Here is a 23052-nt window from a genome sequence, read left to right as displayed (position 1 = left end):
ATAACACATATCTACTTTCTGTCTCTATAAATTTGCCTATTCTGGACACTTCATATAAATGGAATCAAATAATATATGGGTTTTTGTGGCAGCTTTTCTTGCTTAGCATGATGATTTCAAAGTTCATTCATGATGCAGCATGTTTCTACTTTATTTCTTTTTATTACCAGAAACCATTTCATTATATTGATAAATATCTGTTTATCCATTCATCAGTTGATGGACTTTTCAGTTGGTTTCACTTTTGGGCTAATATGAATAATGCTGCTGTGAACATTCATGTTCAGTTTTTTGTGTGGACATGTTTTGAATATATACCTAGGAGTAGATTTGCTGGATGATATGATAACTCTCTGTTTCACCATTGGAGGAACTGCAAACTGTTTTACACACCAGCTGTACCATTTTACATTCCCACCAGTGATATATGAGTGTTACATACTCTCCATGCCCTAGCCTATACTTGTTATTGTCATTCTTTTTTATTATACTCATCTTAGTGGATATGAAGTGGTATCTTGTGAGTTTGTGGGACTTTTTTAGTGTTGTTTTTTCCTGTACAGCTTTGATCAGCCTAAAATATCTCATGATTTTGATTTGCATTTCCCTAATGACTTATCATGAGTATTTTTCATTGCTATGATAATTGGCTATGTATATGTTGTTTGAAAAAATGTCTATTTAAATGTATACTGGGTTGAATAGTATTCTCTCAGAATCTCATGTCCACCCTGAAACTCAAGAGTTCAATTTGGAAGTAGAGTTTTCAGTTATGATGAGGTCACACTGTACTAGATTTGGCCCTAAATCTGATTACTTGTGTCCTTATAAGAAAGCCATGTGAAGAAACACTTCTGCATGCAGAGGAAAGATGCCTTTGTAAAGATGGAGGCAGAAATTGTAGTCATAGAGCCACAAGCCAAGTAATACTGAAGAATTGTCAGCAACAACTGGAATATTAGAAGAGGCAAGGAAGGATGCTCCCCTACAACCTTTAGAAGGAGCATGGCCCTGTGCCTTGATTTCTGACTTTTAGCATGCAGCACTGTGAGAGAATAAATATTTTTTGTTGAGAGCAACCTAGTTTGCATAATTTGTTACAGAAACCCTAGGAAAATAATACAAACGTCTTTGCCTATTTTTAAAATTGGGTTATGTGACCGGGCATGGAGGCTCACACCTGTAATCCCAGCACTTTGGAAGGCCAACGCGGGTGGATAACATGAGGTCAGGAGTTCAAGACCAGCCTGGCCAACATAGTGAAACCCCGACTCTACTAAAAATGCAAAAATTAGCCAAGTATGGTGGTGCACACCTGTAATCCCTGTTACGCAGGAGGCTGAGACACAAGAATCACTTGAACCCAAGAGGCAGAGGCTGCAGTGAGCTGACATTGTGCCATTGCACTCCAGCCTAGATGACAGAGGGAGACTCCATCTCAAAAAAAAAAAAAAAGTGAATAAAATAAAAAATAAAATAGAATTGGGCTTTTACTACTGACTTTAAAGTCCTTTGTATGTGTGTTCTAGATACAAGTTCTTTATCAGATATATGATTTGCAGTTTTTTTCTCATTCTGTAAATTGTCATTTCACTTTCATGATGGTATCATTCATAGCACAAAAATTTAATTTTGATAAAGTTCAGTTTGCCTATTTTTCTTTTGTCACTTGTGCTTTTTGTGTTGTATTTAAGACTTTACCTAGGCCGGGCGTGGTGGCTCATGCCTATAATCCCAGCACTTTAGGAGGCCAAGGCGGGCGGATCACGAGGTCAGGAGATCGAGACCATCCTGGCTAACATGGTGAAACCCCGTCTCTACTAAAAATACAAAAAAATAGCTAGGCGTGGTGGTGGGTGCCTGTAGTCCCAGCCACTTAGGAGGCTGAGGCAGGAGAATGGCGTGAACCTGGGAGGCAGAGCTTGCAGTGAGCCGAGATTGCACCACTACACTCCAGCCTGGGCGACAGAGCAAGACTCCGTCTCAAAAAAAAAGAAGACCTTGCCTAATATAAGATCCTTTGGGTTTTTTTTTTTTTTAATGAGTTTTATAGTTTTAGCCCTTACATTTTTTATTTATGAGTCATTTGATTCAATTTTTTATATGGTGTAAGAATCTGACTTCATTTTTTTTTTTTTTTTTTTAAGAGAGTCTCATTCTGTCACCCAGGCTGGAGTACAGTGGCGCAGTCACAGCTCACTGCAGCCTCAACCTCCTGGGCTCAAGTGATCTTCCTGCGTCAGCCTCCCAGGTAGCTGGGACTGCAGGTGCATGCCACCATGCCTGGCCAATTTTTAAATTTTTGTAGAGATGAGGTCTCATTTTGTTGCCTAGGCTGATCTTGAGCCCCTGTTCTCCAGCAATCTTCCTAACAGCCTCCCAAAGTGCTGGGATTACAGGTGTGAGCCATTGTGCCTGGCCCCAACTTCATTCTTTTTCATGTAGTTATCTAGTTGTCCCGGTATCATTTGTTGAAAACACTATTTATTGAAATGTCTTGATACCATTATCAAAAAGCTATTAACTATAAATATGAGTTTATTTCTGATCACATGATTCTGTTCCACTGATTTTTGTCTCATCTTGTGTCAGTACTATGAGTGCTTTGATGACTTTTATAGCAAGTTTTGAAATCAAGAAGTATGAGTTCTCCAATTCCATTCTTTTTCAAGATTGTTTTGGCCATTTTGGGGCTATTACATTTTCCTGTGAATTTTAGGATGAGCTTGTCAATTTCAGAGGTTTTTTTTTTCCTTTTTTCTCTTTTTATTTTTAGTGGGGATAGAGTCTCACTCTTTTGCCCAGCCTGGAGTGCAGTGGCATGATCAGAGCTCACTGCAGCCTGGAATTCCTGGGCTCAAGTGATCCTCCCACCTCACCTCATTCTCCCCAGTAGCTAGGACTACAGGCATATGCCACCATGCCCGGCCAATTTTTTTTTTTTTTTTTTTGTAGAGCTGGGGTCTCACTGTGTTGCCTGGGCTGGGTGTTTTTCTTTTTTCTTTTTCTTTTTCTTTTTTTTCTTTTTTGAGTTGGAGTCTCACTCTGTTGCCAGGCTGGAGTGCAGTGGCACGATCTCGGGGCTCACTGCATCCTCCACCTCCCGGGTTCAAGAGATTCTCCTGCCTCAGCCTCCCGAGTAGCTGGGACTACAGGCACACACAACCACACCCAGCTAATTTTTGTATTTTTAGTAGAGATGAGGTTTTACCATGTTGGCCAGGATGGTCTCGCCCTCTCGATCTCTTGACCTCATGATCCACCTGCCTTGGCCTCCCTAAGTGCTGGGATTACAGGTGTGAGCCACCATGCCTGGCCCCAGGATGGTCTTAAACTCCTGGCCTCAAGCAGTCCTCCTGCCTCAGCCTCACAAAGTGTTGGGATTACAGGCATGAGCGACCACACTCAGCCAAACTTGCCAATTTCTATTATCAAAGGCAGCTGGGATTTTGATAGGGATTACATTAAATCTGTAGATCAGTTTGGGGGATGCTATCATCTTAACAATATTAAGTCTTTAGGCCCATGAACATGAGTGTTTTTAAATGTAGATCTTTAATTTCTTTCAACAGTGTTTTATAATTTTCAAAATATAAGTTTTGCTCTTCACAGTAAATTTATACTCAAGTATTACTCTTTTTGGTGCTATTATAAAAGGATTTTTAAAATTTTGTTTTTTGTTTTTGGATTGTTTATTGCTAGTGTATAGAACTTCAGTTTTTGTATATTTGATCTTATATCTTGCAGCCTTGCTGAACTTGTTTATTAGCTCTAATAGCCTTTTTAGCAGATTCCTTAGGATTTTCTATATAAAAAATCACCTCATGTGCAAGTCAGATATTTTTACTTCTTCCTTTCTAATCAAATTATTAATTCAAAGTCTTCATTTGTTATAGGTCTATTCGGGTATTCTGTTTCTTTTTAAGGTTGGTTTTAGAAATTGTGTATTTCGGCCGGATGCCGAATCTGTAATCCCAGCACTTTGGGAGGCCGAGGCAGCGGATCACGAGGTCAGGAGATCATAACCATCCTGGCTAACATGGTGAAACCCCATCTCTACTAAAAATACAACAAATTAGCCTTGTGTGGTGGCAGGCGCCTGTAGTCCCAGCTACTCGGGAGGCTGAGGCAGGAGAATGGCATGAACCCGGGAAGCGGAGCTTGCAGTGAGCAGAGATCGCACCACTGCACTCCAGCCTGGGTGACAGAGCGAGACTCCATCTCAAAAAAAAAAAAAGAAATTGTGTCTTTCTTGGAATTTGTTCATTTTATCTAATTTAATTTGTTGACATACAAAGGCTTATAGCATTTCCTTATAATATTTTTTATTCCTGTAAAATATTTAGTGGTGTCCTTTCTTTCCTGATAGTCATTTTGAGTCTTTTTTTATTGCTCAGTCTAGCTGAAGATGGCTAATTTTGTTGATCATCTTAAAGAGCCAACTTTTGGGTTCACTGATTTTTTTTCTCTATTGTTTTTCTCTTCTGTTTTATTTATTTCCACTGTAGTCTTTATTATTTTCTTTTCTTTCTTCTGCTTCCTTTGAATTTAGTTGCTTTTTTTTTTTTTGGAGACAGGGTTTCACTGTGTCACCCAGGCTGGAGTGCAATGGCACAGTCATGGCTTACTGCAGCCTGGAACTCCCAGGCTCAAGTGATCCTCCCATCTTAGCCTCCCCACGTAGCTGGGACCACTGGTGTGCACCATCACACCCAGTTGGTTTTTTTCTTTTTGTAGAGATGGGGTCTCACTGTATTGCCTAGGGTGGTCTCGAACTCCTGGGCTCAAGCAGTTTTTCTACCTTGGCCTCCGCAAGTACTAGGATTACAGGTATGAATCACTGTGCCAGTTTTGTAAGGTGGAGGGTTTGGTTATTGGTATGAAATCTTTTTTAAAACTTTTTTTTCTTTCATTCTCAAAGGAAGTGAATGAAATCTTTTTTAATAGAGGCATTTAGATCTGTAAATTTCCCAATGAGCACTGCTTTACTTATAGGCCACATTTTCATTCATTCTCTCTTTTTATTTTCATTTTTTATTTTCATTCATCTCTAAGTATTTTCTCATTTCCCTTGAGATTTATTCTTTGACCCACTGGTAATTTAGGAGTATATTGTTACATTTTCACACATTTGTGAATTACCCAAATTTTCTTTCATTGATTTCTACTTTCATTCCATTGTGGATAAAAAATATACCTTGTGTGATTTCAAATCGTTTAAATTTATCAAGGCTTGTTTTATGGTCTATCCTGGAAGTTGTTTCACATATGCTTGAGAAGAATGTGTTTTTGCTACTGTAAGATAGAGTATTCTGTAGATGTCAGGTAGGTTTGGTTGTCATATTATTTTTCAAGTCTTCTGTTTCCTTGTTGATATTTTCTAGTTGTTCTGTCCATTATTGAAAGTGGGATATTAAAATCTTCAACTATTATTGAGGAAATGTCTGTTTCTGCCTTCAGTTCTGTCTTTGTTTTGCATCATGTATTTTGGGGCTCTGTTTTTGGATGCATATATGTTTGTAATTTTCATCTTTTCCTGTTAGATTGACCTTGTATCATTTGAAATATCTGTATCTCTAACATTTTTTGTTTTAAAGTCTTTTTTTTTTTTTTTTTTTTTTTTTTTTTTTGAGACAGAGTCTCGCTCTGTCACCCAGGCTGGAGTGCAGTGGCCGGATCTCGGCTCACTGCAAGCTCCGCCTCCCGGGTTCACGCCATTCTCCTGCCTCAGCCTCCCGAGTAGCTGGGACTACAGGCGCCTGCCACCTCGCCCGGCTAGTTTTTTTTGTGTGTGTATTTTTTAGTAGAGATGGGGTTTCACCGTGTTAGCCAGGATGGTCTCGATTTCCTGACCTCGTGATCCACCCGTCTCGGCCTCCCAAAGTGCTGGGATTACAGGCTTGAGCCACCACGCCCGGCCGTTTTAAAGTCTTATTTTAGTATAGCCACTGTAGCTCTTTTGGTTTCTATTTTATGGTACTTGTTTCCATTCCTTTGACTTCAACTTTGTGTCTTTGAATCCAAAAATATATTGTTGGTTGTTGTTTGCTTGTTCATTTGTTTATTTTCTAGCAACTTGGTCTCCCCACAGTAATTAGCCTCTGATCTCCCTGCTCAGATTTTTTTAAAATTGTTTTTCTTTTAGCCTGGCTAATGAGGGGTCTTCCCTGGATTATCACATACGTATTGGTCAAAATTTGTGCTTAGTCCTCCTTACCAGTTTGATTTTTTTTTTCCCCCTTACCATTTGATTTTTATCATTTACTGTGGGATGTGTGTGGCTTGGAGACTGCTATCACAGTTGAGAGTGTGTTTGTTTTTTTGTCCCACATTCACCAGGAGACTAATAGCTTGAAGGTTCACTCCTGATTACTCCAAAGAGGGTACAGCTTTGGGTATGCACACAGTCTTCCAGACTGCAAGGAATGACTGGATGTTATTTTTAAGTCTTAGCTTCCCAGGGGTCGACCCTGAGTTCAGGTTATTCAGTGCCAGTGAGGATTTACCTTGTTTTAATAAGTCTTTGTGTGACTTGGGGAATGCTTTCATGTCTGTCCATCCTGCATCTTACTCTAATTGTTCCTTATTGGGTGAAGCCTAGTGCATGTGCACAGGGTTTTTGACCTCCAAAATTGACTGTGATTCCCCAAAGGGTCCTTCTTGGCTGTCTCATTTCCTGATTCTGTTAAAGTTCTGGCTGTTTTGCTTGTCATAGGGCTGCCAGCTTCTCTTAATTGCTTTCCTCCAAGCTCTGTTGCAAATAATGTCAGCCCTTTCCGGCAGAACTGCTACAGAGTTCTTTGTCCTTATAACCTACTTTTCACCCTGGGCAAAACCTATCTCTCACTACACCTGACCTGGGGTCACGGATCAGCTTTTCCTGGAGTGACAGGGTCACTCTACAAGTCAGCACCTGGAAGGAGTTGGCAGTCCCTGGTCTTAGCTCGCTCTCCTGGCAGAATCTCTACCCTGTGAGCAAGCTAGAATGGAGAAGATTGAGACCCTCAACGTTTTGCTCCTGGAGCTTCTGCCCTAAGAGAGGGAGGGAAGGAGAGGAGACCTGGTTCTTTCAGCCACACCTATCTAAAATAGATCTTCTGTAACATGGGGCTGGAGAAGGATGAGAAATGCCTCTAGTAACCTGTCTCTTCCATGGGGAAGCCATAGCTCCAGATTGGAAGCTGGAGAGAGAGGGAACCTCTGTCTTCTAGGCCTGAGTAGGATGCCCAGGGCAAAACTTCTGCAACATTGAGCTGAGGGAGTGGGGCAAGGAAACAAGTTGTAATTCATATATCAAAAGCTCTGTGTTGTTACTGAGATTTACTGAGTTTTCTTGAATGAATGTTTCCCTGTTTGCTCTATGACTTTAGGACAGTATACAGGGACTTTAAATAATGTTTTAAATTTTTTCAACAGATAAGCTGTGTTTTGCTTGGGAGAGAGGCTGTGTAGATCCTTATTCTGCAGATTTGGAAGTCTCCCCATCCCCACATCATATTTTACTGCTTACACTAGCATATCCTGATGACACATCTGATACACTGAAAGTTTGCCTATGTGCTCATCATCTAAAGTAAAATATTCCATTATTGAAAGCAGCTGAAACATCTTTCTTGCTGATATTGAACCTACTATCATGATTTGGTAACTTGCTCCAGATGTGTGGGAAAATTCGGTTGTCAGACTCCATTTTTTAAAGAACTTTAATTCTTATTTACTTGTTGTTGTTGTTGTTGCAGGGTTTGTTTTTTTTTTTTTTTAATTCCTACATGATATAGTAGTGAAAACTTTACTAATGGTCTTAAAGTTTTTTAACCCAAGCTTTGTTAAATCAACCTAAAGTAAATGTAGCATGACTTAGTTAGTTTGGAAAGCCAAATTGTAAAGCTAAATTTCAAACAAGAAATGTGCTTTTATGAACACTTTTAATTTTAGAGAGAACTAAAAATAAAATGTCTAAGAACTTGGCTGTTACTCCATACAGTTTTATATTTGTAAACAAACTGCATAACTATGCTTTCATCAACGTTGGACCACATATACGACAGTAGTCTCATAAGATTAGAATACCTTGTTTTTGCTGCACCCTTTTTGTTTATGTATATTTATATACACAAATACTTAACAATATGTTACAATTGCCTACAGTATTCCTACAGTAACATGTTGTACAGATTTGTAGCTTAGCAACAATAGGCTATACCTGATAGCCAAGATTGTGTAGTAGTCTGTACCATCTAGGTTTATGTGAGTACATCTATAATGTTCATACAATAACAGAATTGCCTAAAGACACATTTCTCAGAATGTATCCCTGTTGTTAAACAACACTTAACTGTGGGTGTTTCTTCTACATTGTAAGTACTTTGAAGGATTGGATCCTTTCTCACTCATCTCTGTACTCCTACCTAGTTCTAAAATGTAGTCCCTTCAACCATGGGATTCGGCTACATTGCAAAACAGACAATTCTTGAGATGCTTTATGTATTCACACCTATGTGTCCTTCCTGATGCTCTTTCTCTTCATTTGTCGAATCTTTCTTACCTTCATCTAACTCAATTTTATCTTCTTTAAGTTTCTGTTTCTGCAGTCAAAAATGATCATGCCTGTCTTTGATTCCAATGGCAATTTTATAGTAATTTTTTACTTACGTTGCATTTATATCTCCTTCTGTAGACTATAAGATCTAATCCTTTTTAATCTTTTTATTGCTACATACTTTGTACATAGAACTTAATTGTTGGATGAATGAGTAGATAAAATGGTGATTAAACGAGTGGTGTAATCTTTTGTTTTATAGCCGAGAGACACACAAGATTGCAGTATTTTATGTTGCTGAAGGACAAGAAGACAAACACTCCATTCTCACCAATACAGGAGGAAGTCAAGCATATGAAGATTTTGTAGCTGGTCTTGGTTGGGAGGTATTATTTTTAAATTATACGAAATATTTATATTTGGAAGCATAAGTTTTTTTCTTTTTTTTTCCTAGCTTATTATAGAAGTATTATTTTAGGAGATACAACAGCTTAACAACTAATTTGTTATTGTTTCTGCCTTCCATTTTGTCTGCACATACAGCAGCAGTTGGGACTTTGAAAGGAAAGGTGTTGACTATTTTATGAGACAGTATATTGTGAAAGAGTACTAAACTCATAGGTTTATAAGATCTGGATTTTCCTTACAGCTGTGACCACTGGACTGGTGGTCTTCAAACTAGGACCTTATGGCTACACAAAGGCTTTCCAGGAATATGTGGGTATACATAGTTTTGAGGAAATTAGCTTCCAGATCCTCAAGTTTACCAAAACTAATGCCAGAAAACCCTTCTGCAGTCTCTTGTCTCTCATTTACTTTGTAAAAGAAAGGCATACTACTCACCCACCCCAAATCGTACAGTGTCCCAGAGGGTTTTAGCACCAACAAAATAGACAGTTCTAGTGGATATACTTTTAGGAGAAAGTCCCTGCCAGCAAAACAAGAAATTTTGAAAGGTGTTATACTTTATGTCATTCAAGAAACCAACCCATGTCAAGATTCCTGTACCAAATCTGTCTATCTTAGAATTATAACTCAGAAGGTAGGTATTTGTCATAAGGATTTGGATGAATATGTTTATTTGAATTGAAAAATGAAGTATCAGACATGTTCTAGAACAGAAAGTAAATCTGATGTGGCTGATTGGCTTGTGATCAATTTAATACCAGACACTTTGCATGTATTGAATCAGCCAAATCTGTAGCTCCAAGATTTTGATGAAAATATATTTAAAGCACATATATTTATTATATAGTATACTGGAAATTGTATCCTTGGCAACCATTTAAATTTTTTATGAAAATTTTTATTATAGTTTTCAATTTAATAGTTTCCCAAAATTGCTGTAGAGAGTATATGAGCAAAATTGTTAAAGAGCACTGCATTAGACTATAAGCTTGTAGAGGGCAGGCACTTTTATCTCAGTGATTTTTCTTTTTTTTAAAATTCCCAGTGCCGTTCACAGTGTCTGATATGTAAGCCTTTAGTGTTTTGTATATATTTTTATGGCTAATCTAACCTATTTTTTTATGATTTTTTTCCTTGGGATACATAGCTTATTTATAAATGTGTAGTTTTATTTCAAAATATGTGAGTTTTTTCTAGATGTCGTTATTGGTACCTAATTCTATCCCATTGTGATTACAGAATATACTCTGTAAGATTTCAGTATTTTGAAATATAATGTATCTCAGTATAGGTACCCTATTCCCTTGAAAAAAAAGTGTATATTCTGTAGTTATTGAGTGTAATGAACTAGGTATGTCAGTTAGGTCAAGGTGGTTGTTGGTAGTATTTAAATCAGTATGTTTTTACTGACTTCATTTCTTTTAAAAATTTTTATTGCTACATAATAATTGTACATATTTATGTGGAACATATAATTTTGATAAGTGCATACAATGTGTAGTGATCAGTTCAGGATATTTAGGATACCCATCACTTCAAACATTTATCATTTGTGTTGGAAACATTTCAGATCTCCTCTTCTAACTATTTTGAAATAAACAACATTTTGTTGTTAACTATAGTCATGCTAATGTGCTGTTGAACTGTAGGGCTTATTCCTTCTATCTCACTATATGTTTTGTCTTCGTTAGCCAGCCTATCTTCATCTCCACACCACAACCACCACCTTCACCAGCCTCTGGTAACTGTCATTCTATTTGTTACCTCCATGAGATCAACTTTTTTAGCTCCCACATCTGAGTGAGAACATGTAATGTTTGTCTTTCTGTGTCTGGTTTATTTGTCTTAACATAATGACCTCCAATTCCATCCATGCTTCTGCAAATGATGGGATTCCATTCCTTTTTATGACTGAATAGTATTGCATTGTGATACATACCACATTTTCTTTATTCAGTCATCTGTTGATGGATATTTAGGTTGTTTCCATATCTTGGCTGTTGTGAGTAAAGCTGCAATAAATATGGCAGTGCAGGTATCGCTTTGATATACTGATTTCCTTTTCTTTGAATAAATACCCAGTAATGGGATTTATGGATCATATTAACCTGCTGTTTTACCTTAAGTGAGTTATTTAAGCTCTGTATGCCTCTTTACTTATTTGTCAAAGGTAATATACTTTTTTACCCAACAGAGGTGATGTGAAGTTCAATTGAGCTTATATATGTGAAAATGCTTTGAAAAGTACAAAAAAACCCTAAGTAGATTTTCTGTTAAAATGTAAAATACCATAAAAGTATTAGTAAAAGTAAGGGAGACATGAAAAAGAACAAGTTAGGAATATTTACACTTTTTGATTTCAAAACTTAATACAGAGCAATGCTAATCAAGGTAGTGTGGATAGATCCTGGGCCAGAACTTAGGAAAAAAAAAAAAGAAGATAGTGTAGTACTGCTGGTACAGGGATAGACATATAGATCAATGGAATAGAATTGAGAGTCCAGAAATAAACCCCATATTTGTGGTCAGCCATTTTTGACAAGGGTGCCACAACCATCCAATGGAGAAAGAATAGTCTTTTCAACAAATGGCGCTGAGACTATGAGCCATATGCAAAGAATGAAGCCAGACTCTTACCCCATACCATGTACAAAAATTAACTCCAAATGGATCACGGACCTAAATGTAAGACCTAGAATTTTAAAACTTTAGAAGAAAATATAGGAGTAAATCCTCGTGATCTTGGATTTTGCAAAGGATTTTTAGATAAGACACAAAGCATGAGCAACAAAGACAGAACCAGATAATTGTACTTTATTAAAATTAAAATTTTTGTGCTTCAAGGTGAAGTCTGATAAGAGACTAGTATCTAGAGTATACAAACAAGTTATACAAATCAATGATTAGAAGATACTGAACTAAAAAATGGTCAAAGGACCTAAATAGACATTTCTCCACAAAAGATATATAAATGACCAATAAACACATGAAAAGATGCTCAACATCCTTTGCTATCGGGGAAATGCAAATCAAAACCATAGTAGGTATCACTTCACACCCATTAAGATAACTACAATCGGTATGTGGCGGAGCAAGATGGCCGAATAGGAACAGCTCCAGTCTCCAACTCCGGCGCGAGCTACACAGAAGACCGGTGATTTCTGCATTTTCAACTGAGGTACTGGGTTCATCTCACTAGGGAGTGCCGGACAATCGGTGCTGGTCAGCTGCTGCAGCCCGACCAGCGAGAGCTGAAGCAGGGTGAGGCATCGCCTCACCTGGGAAGCGCAAGGGGAAAGGGAATCCCTTTTCCTAGCCAGGGGAACTGAGACACACAACACCTGGAAAATCGGGTAACTCCCACCCCAATACTGCGCCTTAAACAAACAGGTACACCAGGAGATTATATCCCACACCTGGCCGGGAGGGTCCCACGCCCACAGAGCCACCCTCATTGCTAGCACAGCAGTCTGCGATCTAACCGCAAGGCAGCAGCGAGGCTGGGGGAGGAGTGCCCACCATTGCTGAGGCTTAAGTAGGTAAACAAAGCCGCTGGGAAGCTCGAACTGGGTGGAGCTCACAGCAGCTCAAGGAAACCTGCCTGTCTCTGTAGACTCCACCTCTGGGGACAGGGCACAGCTAAACAACAACAAAAGCAGCAGAAACCTCTGCAGACGCAAACGACTGTCTGACAGCTTTGAAGAGAGCAGTGGATCTCCCAACACGGAGGTTGAGATCTGAGAAGGGACAGACTGCCTGCTCAAGTGGGTCCCTGACCCCTGAGTAGCCTAACTGGGAGACATCCCCCACAAGGGGCAGTCTGACACCCCACACCTCACAGGGTGGAGTACACCCCTGAGAGGAAGCCTCCAAAGCAAGAATCAGACAGGTACACTCGCTGTTCAGCAATAGTCTATCTTCTGCAGCCTCTGCTGCTGACACCCAGGCAAACAGGGTCTGGAGTGGACCTCAAGCAATCTCCAACAGACCTACAGCTGAGGGTCCTGACTGTTAGAAGGAAAACTATCAAACAGGAAGGACACCTACACCAAAACCCCATCAGTACGTCACCATCATCATCAAAGACCAGAGGCAGATAAAACCACAAAGATGGGGAAAAAGCAGGGCAGAAAAGCTGGAAATTCAAAAAATAAGAGCGCATCTCCCCCGGCAAAGAAGCACAGCTCATCGCCAGCAACGGATCAAAGCTGGACGGAGAATGACTTTGACGAGATGAGAGAAGAAGGCTTCAGTCCATCAAACTTCTCAGAGCTAAAGGAGGAATTACATACCCAGTGCAAAGAAACTAAAAATCTTGAAAAAAAAGTGGAAGAATTGATGGCTAGAGTAAATAATGCAGAGAAGGTCATAAATGAAATGAAAGAGATGAAAACCATGACACGAGAAATACGTGACAAATGCACAAGCTTCAGTAACCAACTCGATCAACTGGAAGAAAGAATATCAGCAATTGAGGATCAAATGAACGAAATGAAGCGAGAGGAGAAGCCAAAAGAAAAAATAAGAAAAAGAAATGAACAAAGCCTGCAAGAAGTATGGGATTATGTAAAAAGACCAAATCTACATCTGATTGGGGTGCCTGAAAGTGAGGGGGAAAATGGAACCAAGTTGGAAAACACTCTTCAGGATATCATCCAGGAGAACTTCCCCAAACTAGTAGGGCAGGCCAACATTCAAATCCAGGAAATACAGAGAACGTCACAAAGATACTCCTCGAGAAGAGCAACTCCAAGACACATAATTGCCAGATTCACCAAAGTTGAAATGAAGAAAAAAATCTTAAGGGCAGTCAGAGAGAAAGGTCGGGTTACCCACAAAGGGAAGCCCATCAGACTAACAGCAGATCTCTCGGCAGAAACTCTACAAGCCAGAAGAGAGTGGGGGCCAATATTCAACATTCTTAAAGAAAAGAATTTTAAACCCAGAATTTCATATCCAGCCAAACTAAGTTTCATAAGTGAAGGAGAAATAAAATCCTTTACAGATAAGCAAATGCTTAGAGATTTTGTTACCACTAGGCCTGCCTTACAAGAGACCCTGAAGGAAGCACTAAACATGGAAAGGAACAACCGGTACCAGCCATTGCAAAAACATGCCAAAATGTAAAGACCATCGAGGCTAGGAAGAAACTGCATCAACTAACGAGCAAAATAACCAGTTAATATCATAATGGCAGGATCAAGTTCACACATAACAATATTAACCTTAAATGTAAATGGACTAAATGCTCCAATTAAAAGACACAGACTGGCAAACTGGATAAAGAGTCAAGACCCATCAGTCTGCTGTATTCAGGAGACCCATCTCACACACAGAGACATACATAGGCTCAAAATAAAGGGATGGAGGAAGATTTACCAAGCAAATGGAGAACAAAAAAAAGCAGGGGTTGCAATACTAGTCTCTGATAAAACAGACTTTAAACCATCAAAGATCAAAAGAGACAAGGCCATTACATAATGGTAAAAGGATCAATTCAACAGGAAGAGCTAACTATCCTAAATATATATGCACCCAATACAGGAGCACCCAGATTCATAAAGCAAGTCCTTAGAGACTTACAAAGAGACTTAGACTCCCATACAATAATAATGGGAGACTTCAACACTCCACTGTCAACATTAGACAGATCAACGAGACAGAAAGTTAACAAGGATATCCAGGAATTGAACTCATCTCTGCAGCAAGCAGACCTAATAGACATCTATAGAACTCTCCACCCCAAATCAACAGAATATACATTCTTCTCAGCACCACATTGCACTTATTCCAAAATTGACCGCATAATTGGAAGTAAAGCAAGCACTCCTCAGCAAATGTACAAGAACAGAAATTATAACAAACTGTCTCTCAGACCACAGTGCAATCAAACTAGAACTCAGGACTAAGAAACTCAATCAAAACCGCTCAACTACATGGAAACTGAACAACCTGCTCCTGAATGACTACTGGGTACATAACGAAATGAAGGCAGAAATAAAGACATTCTTTGAAACCAATGAGAACAAAGATACAACATACCAGAATCTCTGGGACACATTTAAAGCAGTGTGTAGAGGGAAATTTATAGCACTAAATGCCCACAAGAGAAAGCAGGAATGATCTAAAATTGATACTCTAACATCACAATTAAAAGAACTAGAGAAGCAAGAGCAAACACATTCAAAAGCTAGCAGAAGGCAAGAAATAACTAAGATCAGAGCAGAACTGAAGGAGATAGAGACACAAAAAACCCTCCAAAAAATCAGTGAATCCAGGAGTTGGTTTTTTGAAAAGATCAACAAAATTGACAGACCGCTAGCAAGACTAATAAAGAAGAAAAGAGAGAAGAATCAAATAGACGCAATAAAAAATGATAAAGGGGATATCACCACCAACCCCACAGAAATACAAACTACCATCAGAGAATACTATAAACACCTCTACGCAAATAAACTAGAAAATCTAGAAGAAATGGATAATTTCCTGGACACTTACACTCTCCCAAGACTAAACCAGGAAGAAGTTGAATCCCTGAATAGACCAATAGCAGGCTCTGAAATTGAGGCAATAATTAATAGCCTACCAACGAAAAAAAGTCCAGGACCAGATGGATTCACAGCTGAATTCTACCAGAGGTACAAGGAGGAGCTGATACCATTCCTTCTGAAACTATTCCAATCAATAGAAAAAGAGGGAATCCTCCGTAACTCATTTTATGAGGCCAGCATCATCCTGATACCAAAGCCTGGCAGAGACACAATAAAAAAAGAGAATTTTAGACCAATATCCCTGATGAACATCGATGCAAAAATCCTCAAGAAAATACTGGCAAACCGGATTCAGCAGCACATCAAAAAGCTTATCCACCATGATCAAGTGGGCTTCATCCCTGGGATGCAAGGCTGGTTCAACATTCGCAAATCAATAAACATAATCCAGCATATAAACAGAACCAAAGACAAGAACCACATGATTATCTCAATAGATGCAGAAAAGGCTTTTGACAAAATTCAACAGCCATTCATGCTAAAAATGCTCAATAAATTCGGTATTGATGGAACGTATCTCAAAATAATAAGAGCTATTTATGACAAACCCACAGCCAATAATCATACTGAATGGGCAAAAACTGGAAAAATTCCATTTGAAAACTGGCACAAGACAGGGATGCCCTCTCTCACCACTCCTATCTACATAGTGTTGGAAGTTCTGGCTAGGGCAATCAGGCAAGAGAAAGAAAGAAAGGGTATTCAGTTAGGAAAGAAGAAGTCAAATTGTCCCTCTTTGCAGATGGCATGATTGTATATTTGGAAAACCCCATTGTCTCAGCCCAAAATCTCCTTAAGCTGATAAGCAACTTCAGCAAAGTCTCAGGATACAAAATTAATGTGCAAAAATCACAAGCATTCGTATACACCAGTAACAGACAAACAGAGAGCCAAATCATGAATGAACTTCCATTCACAATAGCTTCAAAGAGAATAAAATACCTAGGAATCCTACTTACAAGGGATGTAAAGGACCTCTTCAAGGAGAACTACAAACCACTGCTCAGTGAAATAAAAGAGGACACAAACAAATGGAAGAACATACCATGCTCATGGATAGGAAGAATCAATATCGTGAAAATGGCCATACTGCCCAAGGTTATTTATAGATTCAATGCCATCCCCATCAAGCTACCAATGAGTTTCTTCACAGAATTGGAAAAAACTGCTTTAAAGTTCATATGGAACCAAAAAAGAGCCCGCATCTCTAAGACAATCCTAAGTCAAAAGAACAAAGCTGGAGGCATCACGCTACCTGACTTCAAACTATACTACAAGGCTACAGTAACCAAAACAGCATGGTACTGGTACCAAAACAGAGATATAGACCAATGGAACAGAACAGAGTCCTCAGAAATAATATCACACATCTATAGCCATCTGATCTTTGACAAACCTGAGAGAAACAAGAAATGGGGAAAGGATTCCCTATTTAATAAATGGTGCTGGGAAAATTGGCTAGCCATAAGTAGAAAGCTGAAACTGGATGCTTTCCTTACTCCTTATACGAAAATTAATTCAAGATGGATTAGAGACTTAAATGTTAGACCTAATACCATAAAAACCCTAGAGGAAAACCTAGGTAGTACCATTCAGGACATAGGCATGGGCAAAGACTTCATGTCTAAAACACCAAAAGCAACAGCAGCAAAAGCCAAAATTGACAAATGGGATCTCATTAAACTAAAGAGCTTCTGCACAGCAAAAGAAACTACCATCAGAGTGAACAGGCAACCTACAGAATGGGAGAAAATTTTTGCAATCTACTCATCTGACAAAGGGCTAATATCCAGAACCTACAAAGAACTCAAACAAATTTACAAGAAAAAAACAACCCCATCAAAAAGTGGGCAAAGGATATGAACAGACATTTCTCAAAAGAAGACATTCATACAGCCAACAGACACATGAAAAAATGCTCATCATCACTGGCCATCAGAGAAATGCAAATCAAAACCACAATGAGATACCATCTCACACCAGTTAGAATGGCGATCATTAAAAAGTCAGGAAACAACAGGTGCTGGAGAGGATGTGAAGAAATAGGAACACTTTTACACTGTTGGTGGGATTGTAAACTAGTTCAACCATTATGGAAAACAGTATGGCGATTCCTCAAGGATCTAGAACTAGATGTACCATATGACCCAGCCATCCCATTACTGGGTATATACCCAAAGGATTATAAATCATGCTACTATAAAGACACATGCACACATATGTTTATTGAGGCACTATTCACAATAGCAAAGACTTGGAATCAACCCAAATGTCCATCAGTGGCAGACTGGATTAAGAAAATGTGGCACATATACACCATGGAATACTATGCAGCCATAAAAAAGGATGAGTTTGTGTCCTTTGTAGGGACATGGATGCAGCTGGAAACCATCATTCTCAGCAAACTATGGCAAGAACAGAAAACCAAACACCGCATGTTCTCACTCATAGGTGGGAACTGAACAATGAGATCACTTGGACTCGGGAAGGGGAACATCACACACCGGGGCCTATCATGGGGAGGGGGGAGGGGGGAGGGATTGCATTGGGAGTTATACCTGATGTAAATGACGAGTTGATGGGTGCTGACGAGTTGATGGGTGCAGCACAGCAACATGGCACAAGTATACATATGTAACAAACCTGCACGTTATGCACATGTACCCTAGAACTTAAAGTATAATAATAGTAATAAATAAATTTTTTTTAAAAAGATAACTACAATCAGAAAGTCAGGTAATAACAACTGTTGGCTAGGATTAGGAGCAATCTGAACCCTCATACACTGCTAGTAGGTATGTAAAATGTGTAACCACTGTGGAAAACATTCTGGCAGTTCATCAAACAGTTAAATGTAGAGTTGCCATATGACCAAACAGTTCTACCCCCAAAGTATATACCCAAGGGAAATGAAAGCATATGTCCATGCAAAAGCCTAGCCATGAATGTTCATGGCAGCATTATTTACTCTAGCAAAATGGTAGAAACAATCCAGATGTCCATCAGTGGATGAATGGCTAAACTGTGGTGTATCCAATAAAAGGGAATATTATTCAGTCATAAAACGAAACAAAGTGATTATGTGCTACAGCATGAATGTACCTTGAAAACATTGTGCTAAATCAAAGAAACCAATCATCAAGATCACATATTAATGGTTCCTTTATATGTAATGTCCACAATAGGTATATCTGTAGAGACAGAAGGTAGGTTAATGGTTGCTTAGGGCTGGTTAGGGGCATGAGAGAGGAGGGGGTGACAAAAGATACGGAGTTTCTTTGGGAAGTGATGAAAATGTTCTATAATTGACTGTAGTGATGATTGCACTTAACTGTGAATATCCTGAAATCCATTAAATTGTACAGAGGAGATTTCCACTTCTGGGAAAGTCAAATAGATATGCTTTCTATATTCTTCCTACTGAGTACAATAAGCATAAGACATTACATGTAAAACAAGCATAAGAAGACTCTGAAAGATGGAGAGAAGACAGAATAACTAGGGACTTTAGGACTGAAGAATGACATAGTGGTGCATTTTCTGGATTTTCTTTTTTGCCTCATATATCCCAGACTTGGAGTTGAAGAAGCCAGCAACCTAGAAACACCAGTGGGTGCAGACAAAAAGCACCAACCAAAGCCTGCTCTTTCTAGCTAAAGGACCAGGAAAGGAGCAACCTAAAAAGGCAGAAAAACATTTAGATAATAACTGCACTACTCCAGCCAAACACCACAGAAAATTCCTTGACCCCATCCCCACCCTGACAGCAAAGGTCAGGTAAGGAGCCTAGACTTGCATCTTCATGAGGCTGTTATGAGATGCCCCCGACACCACACTGGAATACTATCAAATAGTGCCGGAGAAGGCCAAGTAGAAATCCAAGACTTTCATGTCTACCAGTTGATAATGAGTCTCCCGTTCACACCTAAGTGTCAGTGGAGACTACATGGGAAACGTAGAATTCCATCGCCACCAATATTATTGAGGCACCTGCTCTCCACTGGAGTCATTGCAGAGGAGGCCTTATGGAGAATTGGGACTTTTACCATCACCCAGCAGTAGTGAGGTCACCCTTACCGCTGTGTCAGTGAACATCACATAGGAAGCTAGAACTCCTGCCTCCACATATCAGTAATGAGGATCGTCCCTGCTTCCCAGGTGTCAACAGAGATTGAGTAGAGAACATATAATTCCACCTCCACCTGGCAGAAACAAGTCAGCACTTTCACCTGATTCTCTGCTCTTTTCCCTGATACAGCAGAGTCTTCAAACAACCAGCTAAAACAGGAATTTTAAATAAGATCCAGAGTCTCATGAAAATGTGTACATTTCAATAAAAAATTACGCATCATATCCAGAACCAGGAAAATCTCAAACTGAATTTTAAAAAAACAACAGATGCCCACACCAAGATTACAAATATTTAAAGCAACCTTGATAGAAATGCTTCAGTAAGTAATTGGTAACACAATTGAAACAAATGAAAAAGAGTCTCACCTAAGAAATAGAAAATGTAAAGAACAATCAAATGAAAGTTTTAGAGTGAAAAATATAATAACTGAAATAAAAGACTCTGTAGTTGCACCCAACAACCAAGTGGAGTGGGAATAGGGGTACAGAAGAATCAGTAAACTGGAAGATAAAACAGTAGAAACAGCCTGGACAGCAGAGAAAATAAACTTAGGCTGGGCATGGTGGCTTACACCTGTAACCCTAGCAGTTTGCGAGGTTGAAGCTGGAGACTGCTTGAGCCAGGAGTTTTGAGACCAGCCTGGGTGACGTAGTGAGATCCCCTCTCTACAAAAAAATACAAAAATTAGCCAGGTGTGGTGGTGGGCACCTGTGATCCCAGCTACTTGGGAGGATGATGGGAGGATTGCTTGAGTCCAGGAGGTAGAGGTTACAGTGAGTAAAGATCATGTCACTGCTCTCCAGCCTGGGTGACAGAGCAGACCCTGTATCAAGAAAAGAAAAGAAAAAGAAAAAAAAAAAAGGAAAAGAAAAGAAACCTAAAAATAATGAACAGAGCATCAGGGACCTGAGGGACATTAACAAAAAAAAAAAAAAAAAAAAAAAATCTAGCATTCTGTTATCTGAGTCAAGAAGGAGAGGAGAAAGAGCCTGGTCTGAAAAAGTACTTGAAATACTTGAAGAAAGTGCTGAAAACTTCCTAAATTTGGTGAGAGACTTAAAGCTGTAGATTCAAAAAGCTCGGTGAAACCCAAACAGGATAAATCAAAAGAAATCTATAGTAACACATCATAATTTAATTTCTGAAAACTAAAGATAAAAATTCTTGAAAGCATCCAGAGAATAAGTGTACCTTATTTGTCGGGGGGAAACTATTAGAAAGATAGCAAACTTCTTATCAGAAACTGTGGGAGCCAGGGGAAGTGGCATAGCATTTTTTTAAGTGCTGAAAGAAAAGAACTGTCAACCCAGAATCTGTTTTTTATTTGTTTATTTGTCTGTTTATTTGTTTTGAGGTGGAATCTTGCTCTGTCGTTCAGGCTAGTGTGCAGTGGCGCAATCTTGGCTCATTGCAACCTCCACCTCCTGGGTTCAAGTGATTCTTGTGCCTTAGCCTCCCAACATAACTGGGATTACAGTCATGAACCACCACACCCAGCTAAATTTTTGTGTAATTTTGGTAGAGACAGGGTTTCACCATGTTGGCCAGGCTGGTCTCAAACTCCTGGCCTCAGGCAATCCTCCCACCTCCCCCTCCCAAAGTGCTGGGATTACAGGCATGAGCCACTGTGCCCAGAAGACCCAGAATCTGACAGCTCACAAACATATCCTTCAAGAATGAAGAGAAGGTCACAACATTCTCAAATGAAGAGAAACTTAGAGAACTTGTTACTAGCAGACCTACCCTAAGGCAATCACTGAAAGAAGTTCTATTAATAATAGAAAGCAAATGATAAAAGGAGGAACTTTGAAACATCAGGAAGGCAGACCATGGCAAGAAAAAATGGGTAAATATAATCAATGTGCTTTCTCATCTTGAGTTGTCTTAATTATTTTTAACTGTTGAAGCAAAAATTATAACACTTTCTGATGTTCAAATATATGAGAGGAAATATTTATCACAATTATATTTCAAATGGGATAGTAAAGGAACATACAGTAAGGTAGAGTTACTTAAGCAGGTAAAATGACAACACTAGTAGGCTGTGATAAGCTATGTATATATAATGTAATACATAGAGCAACCACTACAAAAGTATATAAAAATGTACACTCAAAAAAATGATAGATAAAAACAGAGTTCTAGAAAATGTTCAAGTAACCCACAAGAGACAGGAAAAGTAAAACAGAGAAATGAAAAACATAGAAAATAAACAGAAAACAGAAAATAAGATGGCAAGCTTAAGCCTTATTAACCTGTCAATAATTACATGAAATATAAATAATCTAAATGTACCAATTAAAAGAGATTGGCAGAGTGGATTAAAAAATATGACCCACCTATGTGTTACCTAAAAGAAACTCACTTGAAATACAAGAATATAGGCTGGGTGCAGTGGCTCACACCTGTAATCCCAGCACTTTGGGAGGCCAAGGTGGGCTGGTCACCTGAGGTCAGGAGTTCGAAACCAGCCTGGCCAACATGGTGAAACCCCCTCTGTACTAAAAGTGCAAAAAGTAGCCAGGCATGGTGGCGGGCACCTGTAATCCCAGCTACTCAGGAGGCTGAGGCAGGAGAATTGCTTGAACCCGGGAGACAGAGGTTGCAGTGAGCCAAGATCACGCCACTGCATTCCAGCCTGGGTGACAAGAGCAAGACTCCATCTCAAAGAAAAAGAAAAAGAAAAAAGAAAAGAAAAAAAAATGTGTGTGTGTATATGTGTGTATATATATATATATATATATATATATATATATATATATATAACAATATAGACTGGCAGAAAGTTAAAAGATAGAAAAAGTTATAGTGTGCAAACATCAATCAAAGAAAAGCCAGAATGGCTGCATTAATATCAGATCAACTTTAGAGCAAAGAAAATTGCTGGAGATCAGAGGGACATTATATAATTATAAAAGGATCAGTTCACCAAGAAGACATAGCAATGCTAAATGCGTGTGCGCCAAACAACAGAGCTACAAAATATGTGGCACAAAAGCTGATAGAACTGAAAGAAGAAATAGAGAAATTCACAATTACAGTTGAAGACTTCACTCCTCAACAGTTAAGAGAAAAACTAAACAAAATCAGCAAGTACATGGAGGAATTCAACAACAGCACCTACCAACAAGATCTAATCTACATGTGTAAAATATTCCACCCAACAATGGCAGAATATACGTTATTTTCAGGTTCCCACAGAGCATATACCAAGATAGATCATACCCTGGGCCATAAAACAAGCCTCAACAAATTTAAAAGCATTGAAATAATAGAATATGTCCTTGAACAACAGTGGAATCAAACTTGAAATCATTAACAAAAGATAACAGGAAAAATCTCCAAACACTTGAAAAGGTTATATCCTATGTCCTTCAATTCATATAACATTCTTGAAATGATAGTTATAGAAGTAAAGAACA

The 23052-nt window shown here is 38.9% G+C and overlaps 1 protein-coding gene across 17 annotated transcripts in view; it reads left to right on the top strand.

The window, feature by feature from the left end:
• RALGAPA1 (Ral GTPase activating protein catalytic subunit alpha 1) overlaps window positions 1–23052 on the top strand; it is a 275889-nt gene that overhangs the window by 194255 nt on the left and 58582 nt on the right. For all 17 annotated transcript variants that reach the window (XM_077940906.1, XM_001088633.5, XM_015143575.3 and 14 more), the window contains one exon: window positions 8802–8925. In XM_077940906.1, coding sequence (XP_077797032.1) covers window positions 8802–8925 — 124 coding nt within the window. The remainder of the gene's footprint in view (window positions 1–8801; window positions 8926–23052) is intronic.

The sequence above is a fragment of the Macaca mulatta genome, chromosome 7, assembly GCF_049350105.2.
Source record: "Macaca mulatta isolate MMU2019108-1 chromosome 7, T2T-MMU8v2.0, whole genome shotgun sequence".
Taxonomy (NCBI): domain Eukaryota; kingdom Metazoa; phylum Chordata; class Mammalia; order Primates; family Cercopithecidae; genus Macaca; species Macaca mulatta.
Note: the sequence above shows the minus strand (reverse complement) of the source record. Positions and strands in the feature narration are given on the sequence as shown.